We start from the raw sequence: 26,577 nt of genomic DNA, 5'->3' as shown, positions 1-26,577 counted from the left end.
GGAGAGAGAGAGACAGACAGCGTGAGCAGGGGAGGGTCAGAGAGAGAGGGAGTCAGACTCTGAAACAGGCTCCAGGCTCTGAGCTGGCAGTCAGCACAGAGCCCGACGCGGGGCTCGAACCCACGAACCGCGAGATCATGACCTAAGTGAAAGTCGGACGCTTACCCGACTAAGCCACCCAGGCGCCCCTCTGGAGTCTTCTTGTATCCCTCCAGGTGCAGTCACTCTCTCCCTCTTCCGTTGTACCTTACGCCCTTGTTACTGCCAGTATTGTCCTTGCACTGATAGCATCCCTGTCCCCTGAGAGCTCGTTGGAAATGCAGACTCTCTCCCCCCATCTCAGACCTGCCGAACCAGAATCTGGCGGCTCTTACATCCTGTGCACATGAAAATCTGAGAAGCATTGCTTTCGTACTTTGCACACCTTGCTGTGCTGAACACAGTGTAGACGTGCTTGAGTGTTCACTCTCCCCATCCAGACGTTGCGCTCCTGCGGCATGTGAACCATCTGTTATCCAACATAGTTCTTAGCATGTTTTAGGCGCTCAGAAGTGTTTGCTGTATTATCCGAAAGGGCCCCTGGTGTTATGTTCTAGATGCTCCTTCAGTCACATGTTCATCAAGTGCCTAACTGCGCATGGTTCTTTGCCAGTGTACGAGGCACCCTGCTGTTGAGTGGGCATCAGCCCCTAACTTTGGCATTGGAAGATGAGTGGGTAAGATAGATACCCATGATTAATTATGAGACAAGGCGGAGTGTGGTAAGTTCTGTAAGTGCACCACTGTTACCAGAGGCCTATGGAACACCAAAGGAATGGCAGCTGTTTCCAGGCCACAGGATTTGTGATGGTTTCATGGAGAGGACAGTGTCCGATTGGTGCCCTGCACAAAGAACAGGACTTTAACAAAGAGACTTTGTGGGAAGAGACGTTCCAGGCTGGGGAGAGGGCCTGTTCAAGGGCCCAGGCATGAGAGTGCACAGACAGGATGTTTCTTGAACAAGTAAGACCTAGAGGTGGAAGGTGTGAATGGGGAGTGCGTGAGTGCACACCGAACGCCGGGAATGCTCATGGTGAGGATCCTGGGCTGGTGAGGAACCCCTGTAAACCATATGCTTTTAGGTGTGGTTAGACGTTCAGTGGTTTCTGGGGACTCTGCTCTCTTGTCTCCCTCTCTCCCATTCCAACTTGCTGGACATGGTGGGAGGCAGGGAAGGCTTTAGAAGCAGTGGGACAGGCCTGAATGTTGTAGCTGGCTCTTCACTGGCTCTTTTTGGGACCATGGCCTACGTCTTTTTTTAGTCCTAGTTGGTCAGCCACTTCCTCCCTCACCCCCTTCCGGAGTCAGTTACCCGGTGGGGGCTCCCTAAGGCTCATCAATAGAGGGTTTCACACATTGAGCTTTAAAATGCCGTCAAAGCCCCAGACCGAACCCAGTGTGTTTTATTATGCTTGCTGTCTGCTTTTCAACCCCGTGGGCTTGGGATACTAATCATTTCTGCTTTTGGTGGGATGATCTAGTGTCCCTCAGCCCATGTTCTGGGCTGGAGGCAGGTCATCCAGCATTCAGGATGAAAGGACACACCCCCTACCTTCATTTCTTTACATGCCACCTTGTTAAAAAGGCACCTGTACAAGACAGCCATAGTGTGGCTTGTTTATTTCTTCCAGGGTTAGGAATGCACTGTCAGCCTGGACGCCAGGTCCTCCTCTGGTCATCCTTAAACTTTACCATCTTTTTCTTGAGCCTCTTAACTTTATAGCTAACTGAATTTCCAGATAAGGTTAGATAGTAACCCTCTGAACTTTTTTTTTTTTAATTTTTTTTTAAGGTTTTTTAAATTTATTTCTAGAGAGAGAGAGTGAGCAGGGGAGGGTCAGAGAGAGAGGGAGTCACAGACTGAAACAGGCTCCAGGCCCTGAGCTGGCAGTCAGCACAGAGCCCGACGCGGGGCTCGAACCCACGAACCGTGAGATCACAACCTAAGCGAAAGTCGGACGCTTAACCGACTAAGCCACCCAGGCGCCCCTGAACTTTTTTTTTTTTAATGGCTTATTTATTTTTGAGAGAGAGCATGAGCAGGGGAACAGAGAGAGATGGGTACAGAGGATCCGAAGCTGGCTCTACACTGACAGCAGTGAGCCTGATGTGGGGCTCAAACCTGAGGAACGTGTGATCCTCACCTAAGCTGAAGTCAGATGCTCAACCGACTAAACCACCCAGCCATCCCTAGATAGTAACCCTCTTGATGCTTCAGTGCCTTCCTCCCACCGGCTCAGTCAGTCCTGAGCCAAAAGATCAAGGTTAAAAATAAGAGACGAAATTTATCACAAGTTATGTTTTTTGTTTGTATCTCAGATGAAAGACTGAGACCTATCTCTTAGATGAAATCGGCTCTGGGATTCATTAAGTACACTTGGCAATAAGGCACTGTGTTAAGTGCTAGGACATAGCCTTTCCTTTCTGCGGGAAGAACATTCATTCTGAATAGGGACATATTCATTAGAGACAGTATAATAGATGCTACAAGTTATGCTGGAGGCTTGTACCGGGCACTACAGGGTGGGGATGCAGACTGCCTGTGAGTCTGGGAGGCCTCATGGAAGAGGGAGAATTTGAGCTGGATCTCTGTAGATGAGCAATAATTTACCCCACAGAAAAATATGGGATAAGGATCCCAGCAGAGGAAATAGGGTGATTTAGAGAAATTGTCAAGAGCTGAGAAGAAAGGCCTGGTGGGGGATTTCAGGTAGATGGAAGCCAATTCCAAGATTTGGATCTGACTTGTAGGCAGTAGGGAGCCCAACAAAATGGGGACTGATGTGACAGACTCCATTATAGTTTGAGTTGATTCATTCAGAAACTTTATTCATTCAACAAATACTGAGTGTTCATTGCTACAGCTATTCCAGGAAACATACAAAGGTTGCTCTCTTGGCAGGATTTAGTAAGATAGGTAAGTTACTTATGTCAGGCCACCACCATTTGCACTCGGCAAGGTTGCCCATGACCTCCCCAGTATAGAACTATTCTGTAACCACAAAGATTTCCCTTGTGCTGCCCTTTTACAGTCACACCCATCCCCCTCCCACCCTCCATCCCTGGTCTCTGGCAGCCACTAATTTGTTCTGCTTCTCTCATTTCAAGAATGCTATATGAATGGAATCATGAAGTACATGACCTTTTGAGATTGGCTTTTCCTACTCAGCGTAATACTTTTGAGGGCCATCCAAGTTGTTAAGTGTATTGATGGTTTCTTAATATTTCTGACGAGTATGCCGTGGTATGGGATGTACCACATTTTGTTTAACTGTTTACTCGTTGAAAGACACTCAGGTTCTTTCCAGTTTGGGGCTACAAGTAAGGCTGCTGTGAACATTCATTTACAGGATTTTGCATGAAGGTAGGTTTTCATTTCTCTGAGATAAATGCCCAAAGAGTACACTTGCTGGGTCAGCCCATAAATTGATTTTTAGTTTTAACAGACATTGCCAAACTAGTTTCCAGAGGCTGTGCCATTTTACATTCATGCCAGCATGTATGAATACAGTGGTCAATTTTTGGGGTCAGGTTGACTGGACTGTGGTGTCTGTTGTTTGGCCAAACGTCAGTCTAGATGTTGCAGTGAAGGTATTTTTTGGATGTGGTTAACATTTAAATGAGTAGACCCTGAGTAAAGCAGATTACCTTCCGTAATGTGGGCGGGCCTAGGGGACCTGGGTGACTCAGTTGGTTAAGCATAATGTGGGTGGGCCTCAAGTAATTGTTGAAGGCCTCAGGAGCAAAACCCAAGGTTTCCTGAAGAAGAAACAATTCTTCGAGATTGTAACATAGAAACCCTGTCTGATTTTCCCGCCTGGGGGCCTGTCCTGCAGATTTCACACTCTAGACTGCAGCGTCAAATCTTGTCTGAATCTTTATCCCGTCAGCCCATCATATAGATTTCAGACTTGCCAGCCCCTGTGATTGTGTGAGCCAATTCCTTAAAATCAACCCCCCTCCATCTCCCACCTTCCCTCCTCCTCTCTTTTGCTCCTTCCCCATACATACACACCTGTATCCACATACAACACTTCTGTTCTCTGGAGAACCCTGACTGATAGAATGAGTGACAGAGTTCTGCATTTGGTGTTACCACTTTTTTTTTTTATTGTAGCCATTTTGTTAAATATGTAGTGATATCTTTTTTTTTTTAATGTTTTATTTATTTTTGAGAGATAGAGACAGCATGAGCAGGGGAGGGTCAGAGAGAGAGGGAGACACAGAATCTGAAACAGGCTCCAGGCTCAGAGCTAGCTGTCAGCACAGAGCCTGACGTGGGGCTCAAACCCACAAGCCATGAGATCATGACCTGAGTCGAAGTTGGACACTCAACCGACTAAGCCACCCAGGCTCTCCAATATAGAGTGATATCTAATTGTGATTTTAATTTGCATTTCCCTAATGGGTGGTGGTGTTGAACATCCCATTTGCTAGCTGTATATCCTTTTTGATGAACTGTCTCTTTATGTCTTTTGCCTATTTTCTCAAGGATTATTTTTGTTAGCCTACTGTTGTTGTGTTTTTAGTGTTCCTAATATGTTGGAGGTAGGAGTCCTTTGTTAGATGGACTCATATTTGGCAAATAGGTTAAAAATACAGTGTTAAATAGTATCAAGTCCTTTTATTAAATGGTATTATTTGTAAGTAATAATACAAATTTACAAGTGTAATTTGCAAATAATAAAACTTTCATTTTTATTTCAATCCCATACCTCTCAGAGTGAGAGGATTTCTACACCAGCCTGGTCTGCCATTGTGATGAATCTGAGAATCTGCCACTTACTCAGTTCTGGGGAAGCCTGTTCCTACCATACAGAAAACATACTCTTTGCTGATCCCCTGTCCTTGGCTTCCTGCAGAGAAAGGACAAGATGCAAGATCTGAGCTCTTTAAGTGAGATCCTGCTGAGTGTCTCTTTAAAGTATTTTTTTTAAGTTTATTTATTTATTTTGAGAGAGGGAGAGTGTATGCACTTGCACCCGAGTGGGGAAGGGGCAGAGAGAGAGGAAAGAGAGAATCCCAAGCAGCCTCCATGCTGTCAGTGGGAAGCCCATCATGGAGCTTGAATTTAGGAACCGTGAGATCATGACTTGAATCGTAAGCAAGAGTTGGAAGCTTAACCACTTAACCAACTGAGCCACCCAGGTGCCCCTCAGTGTCTTTTTAAGTTAAAAGTTCATTTCTTTTGTATCATTTAATTTTGGAAAAAAAGATTTTCTTTCTTGAAAAATATTTTTTCTTTATTTTAATGTTTATTCATTTTTGAGAGAGAGAGAGTGTGTGCAAGAGAGCACATATAAGTGGGTAAAGGGAGAGAGAGAGAGGGAGATACAGAATCCAAAGCAGGCTCCCTCAAGGTCAGTGCACAGAACCTAAAGTGGGGCTCAAGCCCACGAACCATGAGATCATGACCTGAGCTGAAGTCGGATGCTCAACTGACTAAGCCACCCAGGTGCCCCCGAAAAATTATTTTCTTAAGGTCAATATAAGTCTCCACATTTCACAGCAGATAAAGTTGAGGCCCAGGGAAATAAGGCCTATGTTTAATTTGCAAATAAAGTTTATATATATTGCAAGTTTGCAACTATTTCTCCCTTCAGAGGGTGTTGCACTGCACAAAAGTTTTAAATTGTGATTTAGTCTAATTCATTAAATCTTTTGCTTATGGATTGTAGTTTTTGGTCCCATATCTGAGAACGCTTTACCAATCCCTAGGTCCTGAAGATTTTCTCCTATGTTTTCTTCTGAGTTTTATAATTCTAAGTTTTACATTTAAAAGTCTGTGATCTGGGGTGCCTTGGTGGCTCAGTCAGTTAAATATCTGACTCTTGGTCTCCACTCAGGTTAGGGTTTCCTGGTTTGTGGGTTCGAGTCCTGTGTTGGGGTCTGCACTGATGGCGCAGAGCCTACTTTGAATTCTCTCTCCTTCTCTGTCCCTACCCCACTTGTGCTTGCTCACTCTATCTCTCAAAATAAATAAATAAGCTTAAAAAAAAATCTGTGATCCAAAGCTTACAGTGTACATCAGGGTTGCCTCTTAGTCTCATATGTTCTATGATTTTTGACATATAGAGTAACATGTAAGCACCATTATAGTATCATAAAGAATGGTTTCAGTGCCCTAAAACTCCTCTGGGCTCTACCTTTTCATGCCTCTCTCCCCACAACCTCAAGCAACACTGATCCTTCTATGGTCTCCATAGTTTGCCTTTTCCTGAATGTTGGAATCCTGTAGCATGTAGCCTTTTCAGATTGGCTTCTTTCACTTAACAATATGCATTTAAGGTTCCTCCATGTCCTTTTCTGGCTTGATAGCACACTTCTTTTTGTGCTGAATAATATTCCATTGGATAGATAGACCACAACTTATTTATCCATTCAGCTCCTGAAGGACATCTTGGTTGCTTTTAACTTTTGGTGATTATGAATGTGGCTGCTGTAAACATTCATGTGCAGGTCTCAGTGCAGACATGGGTTTTTAACTCCTTTGGGGAAATCTCAGGGAGTGTGATTGCTAGATTGTATGATAAGAATATGTTTAGTTTTATAAGAAAATGCCAAACTGGGGGCGCCTGGGTGGCTTAGTCGGTTAAGCGTCCGACTTTCGCTTAGGTCATGATCTTGCGGTTCGTTGGTTCGAGCCCCGCGTCAGGCTCTGTGCTGACTGCCAGCTCAGAGCCTGGAGCCTGTTTCAGAGTCTGTCAGTCCCTCTCTCTCTGACCCTCCCCTGCTCACGCTGTCTCTCTCTCTCTACTAGAAATTAAAAAAAAAAAAAAGAAAATGCCAAACTGTCTTACAAAGTGGCTGTACCATTTTCATTCCCACCAGCACTGAATGAGAGTTCCTGATGCTGAGGGTCTTTGTCAGCATTTGGTGTCATTTTGGCCATCACAATAGATATGAGGAGATACTTTTGTTTTAATTTGCATTTCCCTGATGATATGGTATGGAACATCTTTTCATATGCCTATTTGCCATCTGTGTATCTTCTTTGCTGAGACAGATGTCTGTTCAAGTCTTTTGCCCATTTTAAAAATTTGCTTGTTTGCTTTCTTATTAGGTTTTAAGAGTTCTTTGTATGTTTTGAGGGGCACCTGGGTGGCTCAGTCAGCTCAGGTCATTACCTCACAGGTCGTGGGTTCAAGCCCCACATCTGGATCTGTTCTGACAGCCCAGAGCCTGGAGCCTGCTTCAGATTCAGTGTCTCCCTCTCTCTCTCTGCCCTTTCCCCGCTCATACTCACCCTCTCTCTGTCTCTCAAAAATAAATAAATTAAAAAAAATTTTTTTTATAAAGAGTTCTTTGTATGTTTTGATTAACAGCCCTTTATCAGTTAGGTCTTTTGCAAATATTTGCTCCCCATCTGTGCCTTATCTTCTCATTCTCTTGATTTCATTCCTTTTTAAGGCTAAATAATATTCCATTGTGTGTGTGTGTGTGTGTGTGTGTATACCACATTTTGTATGTCCATTCATCTATTGATGGGGATCTGGGTGAGTTGTTTCCACCTTTTGGCTCTTGTGAATCATGCTGCTGTGAACATATGGACATAGAAATATCTCTTTGAGACTCTGCTTTCGATCCTTTGGGGTATATACCTAGGAGCAGAATTGCTGTGTCATATTGTTATTCTATGTTTAACTTTCTGAGGAACCTCCAAACTTTTCTACAAGGGCTGCACCATTTTACATTTACACTAGCAGTGTACAAGGCTTCTAGTTTCTCCACATCTTCACCAGCACTTGTTATTTTCTGTTTTTTGTTTTTTGGTTTGGTTTTGTTTTTGGTGATAGCTATCATTGTGGGTGCAAAGTGGTATCTCATTGTAGTTTCGATTTGCATTTCCCTGAAGACTTTTAATGTTAAACATCTTTTCATGTGCTTATTGGCCATTTGCGTGCACTTTATTACTCGAAATCAGTTCAGCTATTTTAGTTCTTTGCCTGTCCATATGAGTTTTGGAAGAATCTTGTCTGTATCTATAAAAATAATCTCGCTATGGTTAAGAATTGCATCAGATCTACGCATCAGTTGGGGAGAAATGACTTTTCTTTACTGCGTTGTGTGTTGTAATCCCTTAAGACCTGACTGGTGAGCAGAAGGGGGACCTTGAGGCATGACAAGGGCCCAGTCAGGGCTAAAGCCACCCATCTACTAAAGCCAGGAAGGAAGGTCCCTGTTTTCTGATTTTCCCCAGGGCTTCCCTGGACCACAGGTCTCAGAACTCTGGCTCCTAATAGCAGAACTACCCTCAGGAAGACTAGCCATTTATTGGTTCATGTAATCAAACTGGAGAGGAGACAGCGTTGATAATGGGCTGGGGACTGAAATGCTGCCAAGATACTTTCCCTCCACGTTCAACACACTCCTCCCGCTGCATGGAGGGGGTTTTTCATACATGGAGGGCGGTGGAGAATCTGATGGGTTCTTATTATCCTGTGGGTATTGTCCCTCTTTCTCGTTTGAAAAGTCCTGAGGAAGGGCATCATTGGTAGGGCTTAAATCATATTATATAGTGTGGTTGGAATGGAGATGGAAGTTCCCAGAAGAAGGTAAGGAGCACTAAATAAAGCTGACGTGAGATGGAGTCTATATCTAGTCATGTTTTTAGAAGGTTTTTAGTGGGGGCACCTGGGTGTCTCAGTCTATTAAGCGTCTGTCTTTGGCTCAGGTCATGATCTCATAGTTCGTGGGTTCGAGCCCCGCATCGGGCTCTGTGCTAACAGCCAGCTCAGAGCCTGGATTCTGTGTCTCCCTCTCTCTCTGACCCTCCCCTGTTCACGCTGTCTCTCTCAGAAATAAATAAAACATTAAAAAAAAAAAGGTTAAAAAAAAAAAAGGAAGGTTTTTAGTGGCATGTGTTGAAGCCATAAGTGTTTTCTGTTAACCTTCAAGTAACCTGAAATAGTTTAGTAAGAGATCATCATTATATTACAGATAATTGATAGTTAATATATGTTATTAATATATATAGTTAATAGCTTTACCTGTATTATATGGTTATTTAGTGACATACATATAGTTAAAGGTAAATAATAATAATAAACATATTGTCATTGCAGTAGCCCTCCAGTGTTACACTTATTTGGAGACTTTCTGTACCTATTTATATATGTAAGAAAAATTTGAAGGATTTGAATAGAAAATCATAACACCTCCTGCTCAATCTTTTTTTTTTTTTTTATGTTTATTTTGAGAGAGAGAATGTGCAGTGAGGCCAGGAGGGGCAGAGAGAGAATCCCAAGCAGGCTCCATGCTGTCAGCAACAGAGTCTAACAAACCATGAGATCATGACCTGAGCTGAAGTCAAGATTCCTGTGCTTAATTGACTGAGCCACTTAGGCGCCCCTTCTGCTCAATTTTTGATAATGCTTTTCTAAATTTAACCAAGAGAACCTGCTGTCCATTTTGGCTATGACCTTCAGTGAAACTGCCATCTTTCCAAATGTGCAGTTTATTTATTTCCACAGGGAATTGTTGACTTTCTGAGTCGCTGTTGAGGATAGAGTTGTTATTTTAATATCTATGACTATTTACTGAGCTGTTTGAGGGATGTACGAGACCCTTTTTATCCTCAAGGAGTCTGAAGTCTACTAGAGTAGGTAAAAAAAAAAAATACAGTGTTTGTGACTAAGGCTTCATATCTCCAACATGAAATAGCCTTACTTGTCTAACATCTGAATGAGATTTCATTTAGGGTAGAGCTGGGTTGAGCTTACTTTGTGCTTGGCGGCTGCTGAGATGGGAAAGCAGATGCTTCAAGGCATCTCAGTGCAGTCCCCCTCTTACATTTCTGATGGACAAGGCTACTTTATTGCTGAACCTAATTAGCATTTAAACTCTGTGGAGAATGGGGGTTGAGGGCAAAAAGAGAGAATAATTCTGTAACTATGGTTAAGAAACTGAAGTTAAAAAATGACACATTGGTGGTAGGCAGGCCCATACAGGCCATTAATGGCTCAAGTGTGAACGCCTCTATTTCAGGCTTATTAGCTCATTTCCTTTTTTAAAAGGAGCATTTTGTATAAGACACTTTATCTCAGCGTTGAAATCCACAAAGTGCGGACAGTTCATACTGGTTCAGCAAGAGTCTGTGAATACCAGCAGATCAGGTGTGATGTAAGGTGAGGGAGTTCTTAAGTAACGATCGGCATCTTCTCCTTTCTAGAGAATGTATTCACGTCACTCTTCATAATATGTGTTCCCTGTTACTCTAAAGCAGAGGTGAGCAAACTTTTTCTATAAAGGGGCAGACAGTAAATATTTTTGGCTTTGTAGGCTAATGGTCACTGTCATAGCTACTCAACTTTGCGATTGTACGGACATGTCTGTGTTCCAATAAAACTTTATATGTAGACAGTGAAATTTGGATTTCATAGAATTTTTACATTTCATGAGATATTAGTCTTCTTTTGATCCCCTCCCCACCCCCCACCATACATAAAAATGTGAAAAACTACACTTAACTCATGGGCCACACAAAAATAAGAGGCAGGCCAGGTTTTGGCCATAGACTATAGTTTACTGACCTCTTCTCTAAAGGTCTTAAAAGGGACTTCTATAGGGGGCACCTGGCTGGCTCAGTTGGTGGAGCCTTTAAAGGACTCTGGGTCTTGGTTCGAGCCCTACGTTAGGTGTAGAGATTACTTAAAAATAAAATCTTAAAAAAAAATGGGGCACCTGGGTGGCTCAGTTGATTAAGCATCTGACTTTGGCTCAGCTCTTGGTCTCACAATTTGTGAGTTTGAGCCCTGTGTCGGGTTCTGTGCTGGTAGTATGAAACCTGCTTGGGATTCTCTCTCTCTCCTCTCCTTCTGCCCCTCCCTGACTCACACTTTCTCTCTATAAATAAATAAATAAATAAATACTTAAACTCTTCTATAAAGTCTTATATTTGAGGACATTTTATTTATTTATTTATTTAACAGTTATATTGCACTTAATATGTCCCATGAACTATTTTAAATGCCTTAAAGAGGTTGGTTAATTTAATCTTCACAGTTAATCCTATGAGAAAGGTACTGTTTAAAAAATTTTTTTAATGTTTATTTATTTTGAGAGAGACAGCGTGTGAGCAGGGAAGAGTCAGAGAGAGAGATACACAGAATCCAAAGTAGGCTCCATGCTCTGAGCTGTTAGCCCAGAGCCTGACGTGGGGCTTAAACTCATGAACTGTGAGATGATGACCTGAGCCAAAGTTAGACACTTAACTGACTGAGCTACCTAGGCACCCCAAGAAAGGTACTGTTTAATAACATTTTGCAGATGTGTGAATTGAGGCACAGAGATGTTGAGTAGCCCAGAGTCACACAGCTAGCAAATGGAAGAACCTGGATCTGAACCCAGGTCTTCTAGCTCCGGAGTACTTGCTCTTATCTACAATGATATGCTATCTGTCCTAAAGGATTTATAATTATTGATTTTCTAGCCTAAAGGAATTTTAGACATTAATCCATCCCTACTACATCTCCATTTGTAGACACATTATCATACACTAACTTTATATACACAGCCTTAATGATTCACATTTGTGCCTCAGTAAAATTATGGATTACCACTTACGCACTTTCAGCATCTCTTGTGACCGCCTAAAAGCTTAGTCTTAAATCCCACTTATCCCAAGAGTAATCTGTCTGCATAGGCTGGGCACTTAACTGTTCCCTTAGTGTTTTATTTATGTTCATTGTGAGATGTTTGAAGGTAGGAGCAAAAGTATCAAAATGTCTTCCATCAAAGAGAAATCTATTCTGAGCATATCTGTTGCTTTCTTTGGGAACACCTGTCTCAGATTACTCCCAACTCAGATTTTGCCTTCCTGCATTTCCTGCTTGAATAAGCAGCTGGTTGAATCTTGAGCAACCTGTCTGTTGTTGATAGGAGACAGAATTTGTGGTGTCATGATACACTCTCCTTGTTGATCTAAAGATACCACCAAAGCAGAGCTGTGAATGGAAAATTTCCCAGTCTTTCCAAGGAAAAAAATGGAAGCTAGGTGTGCATGCCTGCACATGTATATGTGCGTGTGAAATCAAGTCAGAATTTAGGTAATTGATGAGGTGCTCTGGATTTCTGGTTCTCTTTGCTTACTATAGTCTCAGATCCTACTAACAGGTTCTGCTAACCTCTGGTGCAGACATTCCTGCGCCACAGGGACTCAGCAGTCATTGCCAGGGGCTCACGTATCCAAATGTGCAACCAGTCTGTCAGCCAGATAAACGGCACATTTAAAATGTATGCATAATCACTTTTCATATGTATGTGGGTGCCATCACGAGCAAAAAGAAAAGCTTTACCGAATTTTTGTGTTAGGCGGCTATTATTAACACAGTTACTACCTGCTGAGAAACCAGATCCAGTGAGAGACCCTTATTTACAAATGAAGAAACTGAGGCTCAAGGGTGAAGGGAAGAACTTTGCCTGGGTCACATAGAAAGAGAAGAGCTGTCCTGGAAGCAGACGTGGTTTGTATGAACCACATGGCTTGTGCTGTCTGTCTGTCTCCCCTGGGATGAACAGATAAAGCAATTGGTAAATATTTTGACCTGCACTGTATTTTCTCGTATTGTCTGATAGAGTGGTTGATCACGGTAACGTTGATCAGTATCCATAGTGCTTCTCTTGAGAATCTTAATTTTTTTTTTAACTATATTCCTTGCTATACCTGCTATACCTGGTAATAATCCTACCTGAAAATCCAGTCCAACCCAGAAGCAAAGCAGAGGAAAATTGGGCAACTTGCATATATCTGTAGTAGAGCTGGCTCTAAAACTCAAGGTTTTAATCTCTATGAATCAGACTGAACTTGTGAGGATTTTAGTTATTTAATGTCTTAGTCTTCTATGGCTGTTGCTCTCAGCTGGGTGTAAAAACAAACTTTGTTAAATCTCTGCTAAGTGTCTGACAGTGTGCTAGGGTATTTTCACATGTATCATATATCACTTAATTTAAGAAGACCAGTGTTACAGTTTGAAGGTCCTGCTCAGAAAAAGCCGAATAGCTTCCATCTGCTCCAGAGCCCATCCATCTAGTCATTTATTTATTCATCTATTTACCATTGTGGAGTACCAACATCAGGTTTGCGAACATGCCCCGAGGCTGTCCCGTTGGTGGCCAAGCTGGGACAAATCAGCACAGATCCATTCCTCCAATAAGACTCAGGATTGGCAGCAACATCACATGGTCTGCACAGGACAACACTTTTTTCCCAGTGAACTTCAGGAATTTGGAGTGACCCTGGTGATTTGGTCAAATGACAGGCATAGCAGCTATTCTTGTACATCTTTCTATTTGATCTTCGCAAAAACTCTTGAGAAGTCAGATGAATAGGGATGATCTCATAAGTTGGGAAGCTAAACGTGGAGGAGGCCTGTATGAGGTGACCTCGCTAGCTCAGGCCTTCTAGCTTGCGCATTCTTGCCACATGGCCTGTCTGGTGGCATCGTGAACCACCACAGCCCCCGCGCTCTTCTCTTCCTTCAGGCGGCTCCTTACTTCTCTTCTCATTTTCTTTTCTTTTTTGTACTTCCCTTCTGTTGCCTTGCAGATGCATCCCCAGTAGATAGGCTTTGACTGTGAGAGTTCCTTAAGGCCTCTTACACCCTGTTTGTGCTCTAAGCGCCCTCCCTCAGTGACCTCTTCTTCTGTCTACACTGATGACTCCAAAAAGGATCATTTGGGCCTGGACTCCGTCTTTCTGTGTTCCAGACATACCCATCCACTTCCTACGCGGTATCTGTTTAGATCCCTCCCGGGCAGTCAGTAGTAGCTTGTCCCAAACTTGACTCCATCTTCTACCCCCAACATAGCCCATCTATGTCGTTTCTGATCTAAGTGAATGGCAACTCCCGGTTCATGCTCTGCCTGCAGAGAACGGCCCCGTGGCCTTAGAGATCCTTCCTCAGTACTGTTTCCTGGTTTCCTAACACTCTTAAGGTAAAATGTAGAATTCCTGAGTGCCCTATCTACTTTTCCAGCTTTACATCATATCACTCTCCTTTTCATATCTATACTTGCATCATGGAAGCCACTTTGATTTTTAACATTTAGCAAATGAATAGTGTGTTCATGATTTTAAAAACCAAGTAGAGAGGAGTTGCAACACACGTGGATTTGAGTTACCCTTCCCTTCTTCCCCTTCATATAACCCCATTAGCTCTTAATTTTCCCAACAAAGTTATTAACAGGTATTAAAAGTTACAGGGGCTTCATAATTTACAAAAACATACAGAGGAACTCTATAGGTGAGCTTCAGTCTCTTCAGATCCTCTGTGCAGAGCCCCTGCTCAGCAAGAGGTTCCAATTCCACTCTGTAGAAGCCAGATGGCCTGAGTGCTGAGTCTTTGCTGCAGTTTTAGTGGAAGTTGTTTCGGCTTACAGTTGGAATTGATTTTTTTTTCCTTAGAAATGAATTTATGGGGGCGCCTGGGTGGCTTAGTCGGTTAAGCGTCCAACTTTCGCTTAGGTCATGATCTCGCGGTTTGTGGGTTCGAGCCCAGCGTCGGGCTCTGTGCTGACTGCCAGCTTGGAGCCTGGAGCCTATTTCAGAGTCTGTATCTCCCTCTCTCTCTGACCCTCCCCTGCTCACGCTGTCTCTCTCTCTCTCTCCTAGAAATAAATAAAAATATTAAAAAAATAATAAATTTATGTACTTAGGAAGTCCTGAGATTGCCCCTAATTTGCTTTGTAGATGCTAGTCATGGCATACCATTCCATAGCAGTTAAGTGGCTGGTGCTGATCCATGCGTTTGCTCAGTAAGAGTAAGCACAGGCAGTAGGTGTGTCCCGTGTGCAGAGACCTCATATCCTGGTCCAACCCAGGCAGCTTCCATATGTGGTTGTGAGTTTAACTCTTTCAGTTCAGAGTGTTCTATTATACCACAGATTCACTTTTTTCCTTCTGCCCTAGCTTGGACTTGGAACCTAGCTCTTCCCAAAACTTTAAATTAATGGTGTGATTCCATCCTAGTGGTGCCACCAAGACACTCTTGCTTTGTTCCCTTTTTTTAAATCAACTTTTTATTTTGAGATAATTGTAGATTTGGATGTAGTTATTTGAAATAATAACAGTGCAGTGTGCCTGGGTGGCTCAGTTGGTTGAGCATCCAACTCTTGATTTCGGCTCAGGTCATGATCCCAAGATCATGGGACAGAGCCCCACATGAGGCTCTGCACTGAGCATGATGCCTGCTTAAGATTCTGCCTCTCTCTCACTCTCTCCCCCCTCTCTCCATCTCCCTCTCTCTCCCTCCTTCTCCTTCTGCCCCTCCCCCATGCGTGCTCGCGCTCTCTCTCTCTCTCTCTAAAATAAAATAAGTAAAAAGAGGAAATAATTACAGGGAGATCCTGCTTACCCTTTCCCAGTTTTCTCAGTGGTAATTTTACAAATCTTCAGTACAACCTCACAACTAAGATCTTGACATTGACAGAATCCATAGCTCTTACTTAGACCCAACAGCTTTACTTTTATTCACTGGTGTGTATATGTGGGTTTAGTTCTAATTTTTCTATCATGTGTAGGTTTTTTTTATTATTACAAAAATTTCCCAGTTGGCTGAGAACTTGAGCTGGGAGGAGGTGTGTTATTTACTGGGTCCCTTTCAAACTCCACTGTAAACAACTCAAGCATAATTCCTTCTCATTTACATAATAGCTACTTAATTTTCAGGAAAGTTACTTAACTTCTAAATCTTGGTTTCCTCTTTTACAAAATGGAATTCACAGTAGCTACTTAATGCAGAGGTTGCTATGAGGACTGAAATGAGAAAATAATGCATAATGGGTACTTAACAAAAAGGAAATCAATAAATGATCATCTCTCTTTCTTTTTTTTTTCTTTTTTAAAGAGACTGTGCGCAAGCTGCAGAGAGAGGGACAGAAGGAGAGAAAGAGAGAACCTTAAGCAGGCTCCACACTCAGCACACAGCCCTGAGGGGGCTTGATCCCATGACCCTGGGATCATGACCTGAGCCAAAACCAAGAGTCGGTAGGTCATTCAACCGACTGAGCTACCCAGACACCTCTGATCATCTCATTTTTTAAGTGATTTTTTAAAACCGAGATTATAAATGAGAGAATTTGGGTTTTTAAAAAAAATTTTTTATAGTTTTTATTTATTTTTGAAACAGAGAAAGACAGAGCACGAGTGGGGGAGGAGCAGAGAGCAAGGTAGACACAGAATCTGAAACAGGCTCCAGGCTCTGAGTTGCCTGCACAGAACCCAATGCGGGGCTCGAACCCAGGAATCGCGAGATCATGACCTGAGCCGAAGTCAGACACTTAAACGACTGAGCTACCCAGGCACCCTAGTATTTAGGTTTTTAAAAGTTTTCACAAAAATGTGGTATCCTAGGATTATAGAATTGGAAGGTCCCTTAATAGTTTTGGGACTGATGAAGAACAGCCCTAAACATTTTTTTTTTTTTAATGTTTATTTTTGAGAGAGAGAGAGAGAGAGAGAGAGAGAGTGTGTGTATGTGTGTGTGTGTGAGCAGGGGAGGGGCAGAGAGAGAGGGAGACACAGAATCCAGAGCAGGCTCCAGGCTCTGAGCTGTCAGCACAGAGCCCGATGTGGGGCTCTAATCCAAGAACCATGAGATCATAACCTGAGCTGAAGTCGGATCTTAACCGACTCCCTGCCCTGAACATTCTTAAGCGATAGGCTGTTATTCTCTATAATAAACTAAAATCTGCCTCCCTGTCATTCTGGATCTGCCCTCATCCATGTGATGGCCCTTCTAGGGTTTGAGATCACCCCCCACCCCACCACCCCAAATTGTCTTTTACAAATGAGCTATCCTTTAGCCATTTCTCTTATGATGTAGCTTCCAGACCTTCTTCCAGCTTGGTCTCCCTCTTCTGGATAAAGACAAATTTGTTGTCTCCTTTAACAATACAGAATTCAGTTGTAATCTGGCTAGCATTTCCCAAGATAGGCCTGCCTTCTCTTTACCTGAGCTTTTTGGGGAAACCAGGTCACCTAGTTTATGCATGTACTGTTTGTTCTTTTGTCTTCTTTCTGCTTTCCAGATGAAAAATAAATAAATGCATGGCAGTTTAACACAGTTAATTGAACACACATTTTAACCCCTGTGCTCTGCTGTAATCCCATTAAAATGATAGTAAGAGGGAGAAGAGGTATCAGCAGCTGAGAGATCAATGGAATGTTGAAACCAGAAAGTAGGAAGTGTGATGAGCTTAGAGGGCCAGAGGAACTGAAAGTGCCTGCTAGGGGGAGAGACTAAGAAGAAAGAGGATTTGTAATGCAGAACCCTGGAATAGCTCCAGAAATGGAGAAACAAAATACTGAAAACAGGAAGATTAGTTGAAAGTCTGTGTGAAAAGCAGTTAGAATTGCGTACAACTCCTCCCCCACTCTCCCAGGAGACTGGAATTTTAGTCTTACATGTTGAACTGGAGGCATACCAGGGATAGAAGAAAGGATGAAATATATGGCACAAAACTGAAAATAAGGGCTCTAAGGCAAAGGTCTAAATGATAAGACCATCCACCTCTCCGACCCAGTTTTCAGAATATCTGCAGGCAGGCACTCCCATCCAAGATATTGGAAGATCTGTCTCTGATAAAGTTTGCTGCGGAGAAAAATTCCAAAAATAATATGTTTTTAGGGGCCCTCAGTAGAATGCCAGGATCTTGCTGGGTCACCCCAGTGTGAAGTCTACAAGTTGACAAGCCTAGCTCTCCCACACAGAACTTTCAAAAGCTTCTAAAAGCATCAGCAGTTAGGGGTGCCTGGGTGGCTCAGTCGGTTGAGCATCAGACTTTGGCTCCAGTCATGGTCTCCTGGTTAATGGGTTTGAGCCCCATGTCAGGCTCTGTGCTGACAGCTCAGAGCCTGGAGCCTGCTTCAGATTCTTTGACTCCCTCTCTCTCTGCCCCTCCCCTGCTCACACTCTATCTCTCTCTCTCAAAAATTAAACATTAAAAAAAATGAAAAACAAAAGTATCAGCAGCGAAATAAGTCAGGCAGAGAAGGACAAATATCATATGTTTGCACGTATAGGAGGATTAGGAGGAACTTAACTGAGGAACAAGGGGGAGAAGAAGGGGGGAAATGGTGGGGGAAAGGAAGAGAGGCAAACCATGAGAGACTCTTGAATGCTGACAAAAACTGAGGACTGATGGATGTGGGTGGGAGGGGGGATGAGCATGGAGGAGGACACTTGTGGGGATGATCACTGGGTGTTATGTGGAAACTAATTTGACAATAAACTATTTGTAAAAAAAAAAAACAAAACCAAAAGTATCAGCAGATAGCCAAGTGTCACCAGGCATTTAAAGCAAGCCTCTAACATAAAAGGTAGAGACCAAGACAAATGGGGGAGAAAAGAACTCAGAGGAAAAACAGTAAAAGCAGGAAGGAAGAGGAGAAAAAGAAGAAAAAAAACTTATAAAAATGTTTATTTATTTATTTTGAGAGTCTCAGAAAAGAGAGAGCATGGGGGAGGGAAAGAGAGAGTGAGAATCCCAAGTAGGTTCTGCCCTGGTAGCGCAGAGCCCAACATGGGGCTTGATCTAATGGCCATGAGATTATGACTTGAGCTGAAATCAAGAGTTGGATGCTTAACCGACTGAGCCACCCAGGTGCCCATAACTATAATATTGGAAGAGGATAGAGATACTGCATTCATGAAAGATGAATAAGATTCTTTCAGTAAAAAGCAGGATGGGGGAGTCCTTCAAAAAACAAGAATGGCCTCTTGGAAATTAAAAATACACCATCATCTTATAAAAAGCTACTACACAGAAATATTGAAGGATAAAGTTGAAGAAGATTCCCAGGAGCTTGACCAAATAAGAGATGGGATATGGGAAACAGGTGAAAAATATAGAGGATCATGGGACACCCCCCCCCCCCCAGGTGACTCAGCCAGTTGAGCATCAGCTTTGGCTCCAATCATGGTCTCCTGGGTCGTGGGTTTGAGCCCTATGTCAGGCTCTGTGCTGACAGCTTGGAGCCTGGAGCCTGCTTCAGATTTTGTGTCTTCCTCTCTCTCTGAACCTTGCCCGCTCATGCTCTGTCTCTTTCTCAAAAATAAACATTAAAAAAAAAATTTTTTTTTAATAGGGGATCATTCCAAGAGGCCTAATACCCAACTAATAGAAATTTTTGAAGAGAAAAAATAGACAGTAGAGAGGAGGAAATTATCAAAGAAATAAGATGGAAAAATATTCCCAGAACTAAAATCAAGTCTGTAGATTGATACAACACGTTGAATAAAGGACACCAAAAGCAAGGTATAACCTTGTTAGATTCAACTCTGAGAATAAAGAGAGAGTACTAAAAGCTTCTAGAGAGAACAGTCACATACTGAGTGTTAGTGTTCAGAAGGGCATTAAATTCCTCAAAAGCAACCAAGTAGAAGACATTGGAACAATACCTTCAGAATTCTGATAGAAAAAATATATTCCCAACTTAGAATTTTATAGCCAGCTAAACTGTCAACCAGATTTAAGGCTAATAAAGACATTTTCAAATATATTGTGCATATGCCCTATGATATTTTAATATAATAAGAGTATATATTTGTTCTTTTTCCCTGGTTCCTGGCACAGATCTCCTAAAACCCTTGGAATTTCCTGACCAGTAGGGATGATAAAAGCATCTTTTGTTACAATATTTGGTCTTTGTTCCCAGTTCCTGACGCAAAAACTTCTAAAACCCTTGGAATTTCCTGAGTGATAGGAATGTCCTCTGTTATTCATAACAAACCTCTTTCACCCACACCTGAGTTTATGCTAATAAGGTGACTCTCTGTGGGCCCCTAGATAGCTTCAGGGGGGGGACTGGTTCCCAGATGAGGCAACCATGTGATTAGAGGGTTGGAACTTCAGTCCCACCCCTCAACCTCTGGGGACCTTCCAGGTTGGTGAGCGTAGCCGTATGTGGGGAGAGTGGCACACAAAGGGACACAAGCTCCGTGCTCAGGACCCTTCTAGACCTTGCCCTATGTACCTCTTCATCTGGCTGTTCTTTTGTATCCTCTACGGTGTCCTTTATGATACACCAATAACAGTAAGTAATCCATTTTCCCAGAGTTCTGTGAGCCATTTTAGCAAATTATTACACCTGAGGAGGGGGTGTGGGCAACACTCCCCCCTCATCCCTGCCCTGACTTTGTAACCAATTTCTCAGAAGTACAAGTGTCCCAGCCACACAAGCCAACCACGAGACAGGGTAGAGGGACAGCACCCAGGTGTGAGCACCAGGAGGCAGGGGTCTCTGGGGGCTGTTGGCTGTTAGGATGCCACAAGCAATAACTAGAAGTGAAAATTCAAGAACTATTATAGGCGCGTTACTTAGAAAGGTAGAGATAAATACCAGAAGAAAGAAGTTACCCTTGAGAGCAGGAATCAGGGAACCAGAAACTGCTGGTGTGAAAGACCTTGTAGAACTACTTTAAGAAATGTTTTCAGGGGCATCTGGGTGGCATCCAACTTTGGCTTAGGTCGTGATCTCAAAGTTTGTGAGTTTGAGCCCCACATCAGGCTCTGTACTGACAGTGCGGAGCCTGCTTGGGATTCTCTTCCTGCCCCTGTCCCATGTGCTCTCTTTCTAAAAATAAAAAATTAAACTTAAAAAACAAAAAAAAGAAAGAAAGGGGTGCCTAGGTGGCTCAGTCGGTTGGGCATCCGACTTCAGCTCAGGTCATGATCTCACGGTTTGTGGGTCTGAGCCCTGCGTCGGGCTCTGTGCTGACAGCCAGCTCAGAACCTGGAGCCTCATTCAGATTCTGTGTCTCCCTCACTCTCTCACCCTCCCGTGCTCACGCTTCTCTCTCTGTCTCTCAGAAATAAATAAAGCATTTTAAAAAAAGAGAGAGAAAAGAAAAAAAATTTTTTTTTTTATTTCTACCCTCCTCCCCCAAGAGCACACAGCCATTTAGTGTCCCCAACATCAGTAGGAGAACAACATGTGGATTATGTGAGGAACTCATAGAATCCAAATCAGTGAGGCCCCTTCGGTGTTTGGAAGATCGTGTGATCTTGAAGAACAGCTTGAAGATAATAAACCTAAAGTGGCGCAAAAGAGGTCATAGTGCCAGAACCTGAACTAGAACCCTTAGATAAATGTGACCCAGAGAAGAGCATCAGGTAGTAAAATGCTCTGGCATTTCTCTAGTGTGGAACTGGGCAGGGAGCATGGGGGGAGACTGTTCTTTCTGAAGACGAGAAAGTTCTTAAGTGGAAATGTTTATGTGGTTTGAAGCTATAAATGGTAAAGCTTGTGAGAAGGACTATCCTTTTGACAGATAGTTGGAAAGCACTTTATGGGACTCCCCAGGCTAAGAATGTGTCTCTGTCAGTGAGGGTTTGACACAATTTGGAGAGAGTCTGCTCCTGTCCCTGTGTGGCCTGAGCCCTGTGGGCCATGCAGAGCCCCCGCCAGCACCTGGCACACAGCACCAGCCATCTGAGCTGCTTGTTGCCCCAGGACCCCCCAATATTTGTGCCCCCGATGCCTGCTCTGTCCTTCGTCTCCACATGTGCCCCATTCAAGCCTGGTCTTATTTCTCTTTATCTCTTCCTGTCACTGTGTATTTACTCTTCCTGAGGAGCCCGCTGTTAGGAGCTCCAGGGCTCCTGGACAGTTTGTCAATTCCATCTGCTTTTAATCAGGGTTGGGATAACATGTCAGAGAAATCAGGTGTTTGAGTTGGCGGGGAGTTGAGAACAGTGCAGTGAGACTGCCATGTAAGTAAAGACTACCATTAGAAGCATTCAGTCTTCCACTTTTTGTAACCATTTTAATCCCTCATTAAAATGTATTGCTCACATTCTTCTACTGTAACCAAGTGTTGAATTGAAAATCTCAGGGTGTCCATGACAGGCTCAGCTGTCGTGTACCGGGATGTCTCCAGGACCGCTGCAAGGGGCAGAGGCTTAAGCAGGGGAAGGGGCAGTTTGGGTTTTGGATGCGCATTCCTCAGTGTCTCTTTGTATTTCACTCTGCCCGCAGATCGGGGACCACAAATTCAGTGCCCACCGGATCGTCCTAGCGGCCTCAATCCCGTACTTCCACGCTATGTTTACAAATGACATGATGGAGTGCAAGCAGGATGAGATTGTAATGCAAGGAATGGACCCAAGGTACTCCATGTCTCCACTAGGTCTCACAGCCTGCAGTGCCACGGGGCCCTGCAGCGGGACACACACAGTAGGCCATCCGTAAACCAGCTAGAACCTCGGCTGCTGGCCTGAGACAGGGTTAAATGGAGGAGAGGTGTTTTTTTTAATGTGTTTTTACTCTACTAGAGTAACACATGTAATAGGAACTAGACCAAGATGTTTTTATAACTAGGACTGGGTGCAAAGGTGGTGGAATGCTATTCTCTACGCTTTTTTGTGCTGACCGTTGTAGCTGGCAAAACAGTTTTTCAAATAAGTGCCTTCATTCATTACCCTTCCCGTCAGTCTAGAACAGTGTGATCCATCAGAACTTCCTGCATTCGTACTCTCCACAGTGGTAGCTACTGAGCACTTGAATTTTAACTGGTGGGATGAAGGAGCTGAATTAAAAATTTTTTAAATTCAACTTTAATTAATGTAATTTTTAAATAGCCATGTGTGGCTGGTGGCTACTCTGTTGGGAAAACACAGACTCAGAAGATGGCAAAGTTGTGATTATTCGATGTTTAAGAACATTGAGGCCCAAAGAGGTCAATCCCAAAAGTGATCCCATCCAAACTTCTTTCACTGTCCACGACAGCCCTCCCTAGCAAACAGTTTTTGGCCTTAGATGTCAGTACTGCCGAGACTTGAGACTTTGTGCTGGATGAATTTGGGGGGGCGGGAGGCAATCTCATAACTCCTGAAATCATGCCATTTAGGCACTTACTTAAAGTTGTCCTTACATGTAGAGTCACCCCTACAACTGCTACTACATGGAGATACTTTCCTGATTACTGTATGAAGGCCTCATGGAAACATATCCCACGGTGTGCCTTTTGGGGCCTTGAAAGGGAAAAGGATGTTTATGTGACTGATTCTATACAAGTCTATGAACTGAGGCTGTATGTTTATTACCTAGCCTGTATCCAAGGGCCCACTGCGCACCTACTATGTGCCTGGCGCTGTTCTGAGATCTGGAAATGCAGTAGCAAACAAGACACACGGTGACTCAGGGCAATGACGTTCTTGTTGGAGGAGGAACAATAAACAAAGCAGGGACTCTAAAACATCAGCCAGTCGCCTGTCATTTATTGCCAACCTTCTTCATCTCACAGTGGTGGAAAGGAGGGGTAAGGGAGCCAGGAAACTGTGTAGGACACTCTGGCTGATTGGAGGTGATCTGCCCCAGCACATGGAGAAGATTTATATACCCACTGCAAGGCGGAAACGTCAGGCCAGCTCCTTATAAGGAAAGACACAGAAATGGGTCTGCAAGGGCAGTTATGCACTCTCTTCTCTCAGGTCTGTGTCTGAAGGAGCTGTGCTCATCACCATGAACAGCCCACATGCTTTATGTAGACTGAGCACCTGTCACGTGTGCTGCTGTAGACACTGAGGACTAGCATTGAGAAGACAGCACCTCTGACTATCAGCTTTCTAGTCGTAGGCATCTGGCAATAAACACGCACATGTGTTATATGGCTGGTGAGTGAAAGCAATGTGAGAAAAGTAAAGCAAATGAAGGTGGGCATCTGTCCTATTCCAGGGTGATCAGGGAAGACTTCTGTGATGAGGTAACATTTGAGAGCGCCGAATCCTAACCACTAGACCACCAGGGAATGTGATGAGGTAACATTTGAGCTGAGGCCTTAATTGAAATGAGGGAGTGAGCCATCTGGGGAAACAGACCTCCAAACAGGGAGCAGCCAGTGCAAAGGCCCTGCGGTGAGAGTGTGTTTGACATATTGGAATAGAGTGAGGGCTGAGAGTAGAAGGTGATGATGTCAGAGAGCCAGAAAGGGATCAGACCACATACGTCCCTAGAGACAGAATTTGGATTTCATGCTCAGTGGGAATAGAAAGGCAGAAAAATTTGTTGGAGTCTTGTTCTGGAAATTTATCTCGAAGAAATAATAAAAAAATATTATTTGTGATGGCAATACAATGAATGCTATGAGCTATTATGCCTACCAATAAAGGAAATAAATTACAGCTTGTTTTCGTGTTGAAATAGTATATAGCAGTCACTAACAATGATAAACATGAAGACAGTATAGCAACATGGGAAAGAAATTGATAAGTAACATATGATTCTATCCATACCATCTCTACATGCAGGCACACGGGGACTAAAAATGAACCTAGAAAAATAACCACTATTGACTCATTCAGTAGGAAGATAATGGGCACTTGCTTTCTTTGTTAAGAATTTTCTCTAATAAAATTACTCAGGTAATAAAGACAGCTTAAGAAGCAGAATGTGAAAACAAAAAAGTCGAATGTGTCTTTGGCTACTGGTGAAGTAATTATTCCTCTCAGATAGATTCTCGAAGGGCACGGGCTAAATGGATTTTAGAGAGGGGCCCACACATTCTCCAGGTCAGTGTGTCAGCTCATTTAGGGCCAGAATCTCTGAAGAGTGTCTTTCCTCTTTCGTCTAGCGCCCTGGAGGCTCTGATCAACTTTGCCTACAACGGCCATCTTGCCATTGACCAGCAAAACGTGCAGTCGTTGCTGATGGGAGCGAGCTTCCTGCAGCTGCAGAGCATCAAAGACGCCTGCTGCACGTTCCTCCGAGAACGGTAAGGCTGTGCCATGGACCTGGAGTCCCCTGTGAATTCGTTGTGTCTTTGAGTTTCCCTACAGAGTTTCACGAAGGGAGTGAGCCGGGGAGCTTACTCTGCAGAAATAACCTTTCTTTAGATCGCTGTCAAGCAGTGTCCAGTTCTTTGGGGTGAACCTTGGAGGGACATGATTTATGGGCCCCCACCTGCGCTCTCCCCTGGCCCGACATGTACCTCTTCTTCTGGTTCTCACTCTTTAGTTTGACCGGCTGCTGGTTGAGCTGACTGTTCTCACCAAACCGATTGGTTCAGTGCGCCTCACTGTTCCACAACCTGTCTCCCTCCATCTTTGTGTAGATCCTTTCCGCTCCTTGAATGTCTTGGCATCTTTTCCCTTCAGCTCTTGAGGAGCCTACCCAAATTTCACCTCCTAGAATTCTCTGTCTCCCTCAGTCCCCCAGAAGCAATCATGGACTGTATCCCTACTTAAGTCCAGTATTTGGTAATGACCTTTGATGACTGAGCAGATGCTTGAGGAGGCAGAGCTCTTAGCCACAGGGTAAAAGCTGCCTCTTCACCACTAGAGACTTGAGGGTGCGGGTTAACTGGGCTCCACACAGGCAGGAGGAAAGCAGAACAGTGTCTCTGTCTGAGCGTCTGTGGTCACAGGTCCCTGGCCTGAAGACCAGCATTCTTCCCACCTCGGATCTGCCCTCCTGAACTTCAGTGCGTCTTAGAGCTGCCCTCACCCTGTCCCATTCCTGCTCCACCAATCCAGTTCACTTAGCAGCTCTGTGGACCCCACCTGCTGTCCGTGTCCTGCTCATGCGGTGCTCTTGGACCTCACTGAGCACTGCTGTGTGTGCAGCTAGTCTTAATAACCGTGGTAATGATGCTTAGTATGCAGGGCACTCTCTGCTGGGCTCAGAGTGAGTGGTTTCATCATGAGGTAAGTGGTCCCGTTTCAGGTTTTATGGATGGAGACCACGTAATGAGAGCACAGCCACAGAATCCGACTTGACCTTGCCCTGGATGCGGGGGATGTAGGGCACACTGTCTTTCCTACTCATTGGTGAGCTGCTGCTGCTGCTGCTTCGTCTTCTTCTTCTTTCAAGTTTATTTATTTTGAGGGAGAGACAGTGTGAGCTGGGGTGAAGTGGAGAGAGAAAATCCTAAGCAAGCTTTGTGCTGCCTGCTGCATAGCCAGATGCAAGGCTTGAAACCATGAACCGTAAGATCATGACCTGAGCCAAAACCAAGAGTCAGACACTTAACTGACTAAGTCACCCAGGCTCCCCTCATTTGTGAGCTTCTTAAGGACACAGACGAGACTCAGGTTTATCTCTCTCTCCCCACAGAACTCAATGATTAATTAGGCACCTTGGAAAGATTTAAGTTGGCCACTCTCACAAGGGGACAGCAGCTCCACCTAGGGGCTCTTGAGGTCATCTCTCTCAATACCGGGTAATACAGGATAAAGTAGTGTCGTGTCCAAAAGATGCTTAGCAAAGTGATTTTTATTTTTTATTTTTTTTAAATGCTTTATTTATTTATTTCTAGGAGAGAGAGAGAGAGAGAGACAGCGTGAGCAGGGGAGGGTCAGAGAAAGAGGGAGTCACAGACAGAAACAGGCTCCAGGCTCTGAGCTGGCAATCAGCACAGAGCCCACCGCAGGGCTCGAACCCACGAACCGCGAGATCATGACCTAAGCGAAAGTCGGATGCTTAACCGACTAAGCCACCCAGGCGCCCCGCAAAGTGATTTTTAGACTGGTGGAATTTTTACATGCATCAATGACGTTTTAGGAAGACATACTTAAACACAAAGCCTGATGTTATAAGAG

The 26,577-nt window shown here is 43.8% G+C and overlaps 1 protein-coding gene across 4 annotated transcripts in view; it reads left to right on the top strand.

Annotated features, from left to right (window-relative positions):
- KLHL18 (kelch like family member 18) overlaps positions 1 to 26,577 on the top strand; it is a 56,178-nt gene that overhangs the window by 11,034 nt on the left and 18,567 nt on the right. For 3 of the 4 annotated variants that reach the window (XM_039228253.1, XM_039228252.1, XM_039228254.1), the window contains 2 exons: positions 22,019 to 22,149; positions 24,612 to 24,752. In XM_039228253.1, coding sequence (XP_039084184.1) covers positions 22,019 to 22,149; positions 24,612 to 24,752 — 272 coding nt within the window. The remainder of the gene's footprint in view (positions 1 to 22,018; positions 22,150 to 24,611; positions 24,753 to 26,577) is intronic. The other variant, XM_039228255.1, reaches the window with a different exon arrangement.

The sequence above is a fragment of the Hyaena hyaena genome, unplaced genomic scaffold, assembly GCF_003009895.1.
Source record: "Hyaena hyaena isolate Hyena2069 unplaced genomic scaffold, ASM300989v1 scaffold_30, whole genome shotgun sequence".
Taxonomy (NCBI): Eukaryota; Metazoa; Chordata; class Mammalia; order Carnivora; family Hyaenidae; genus Hyaena; species Hyaena hyaena.
The sequence above is the reverse complement of the archived record's forward strand: the minus strand, read 5'-3'. Positions and strand labels throughout refer to the sequence as shown.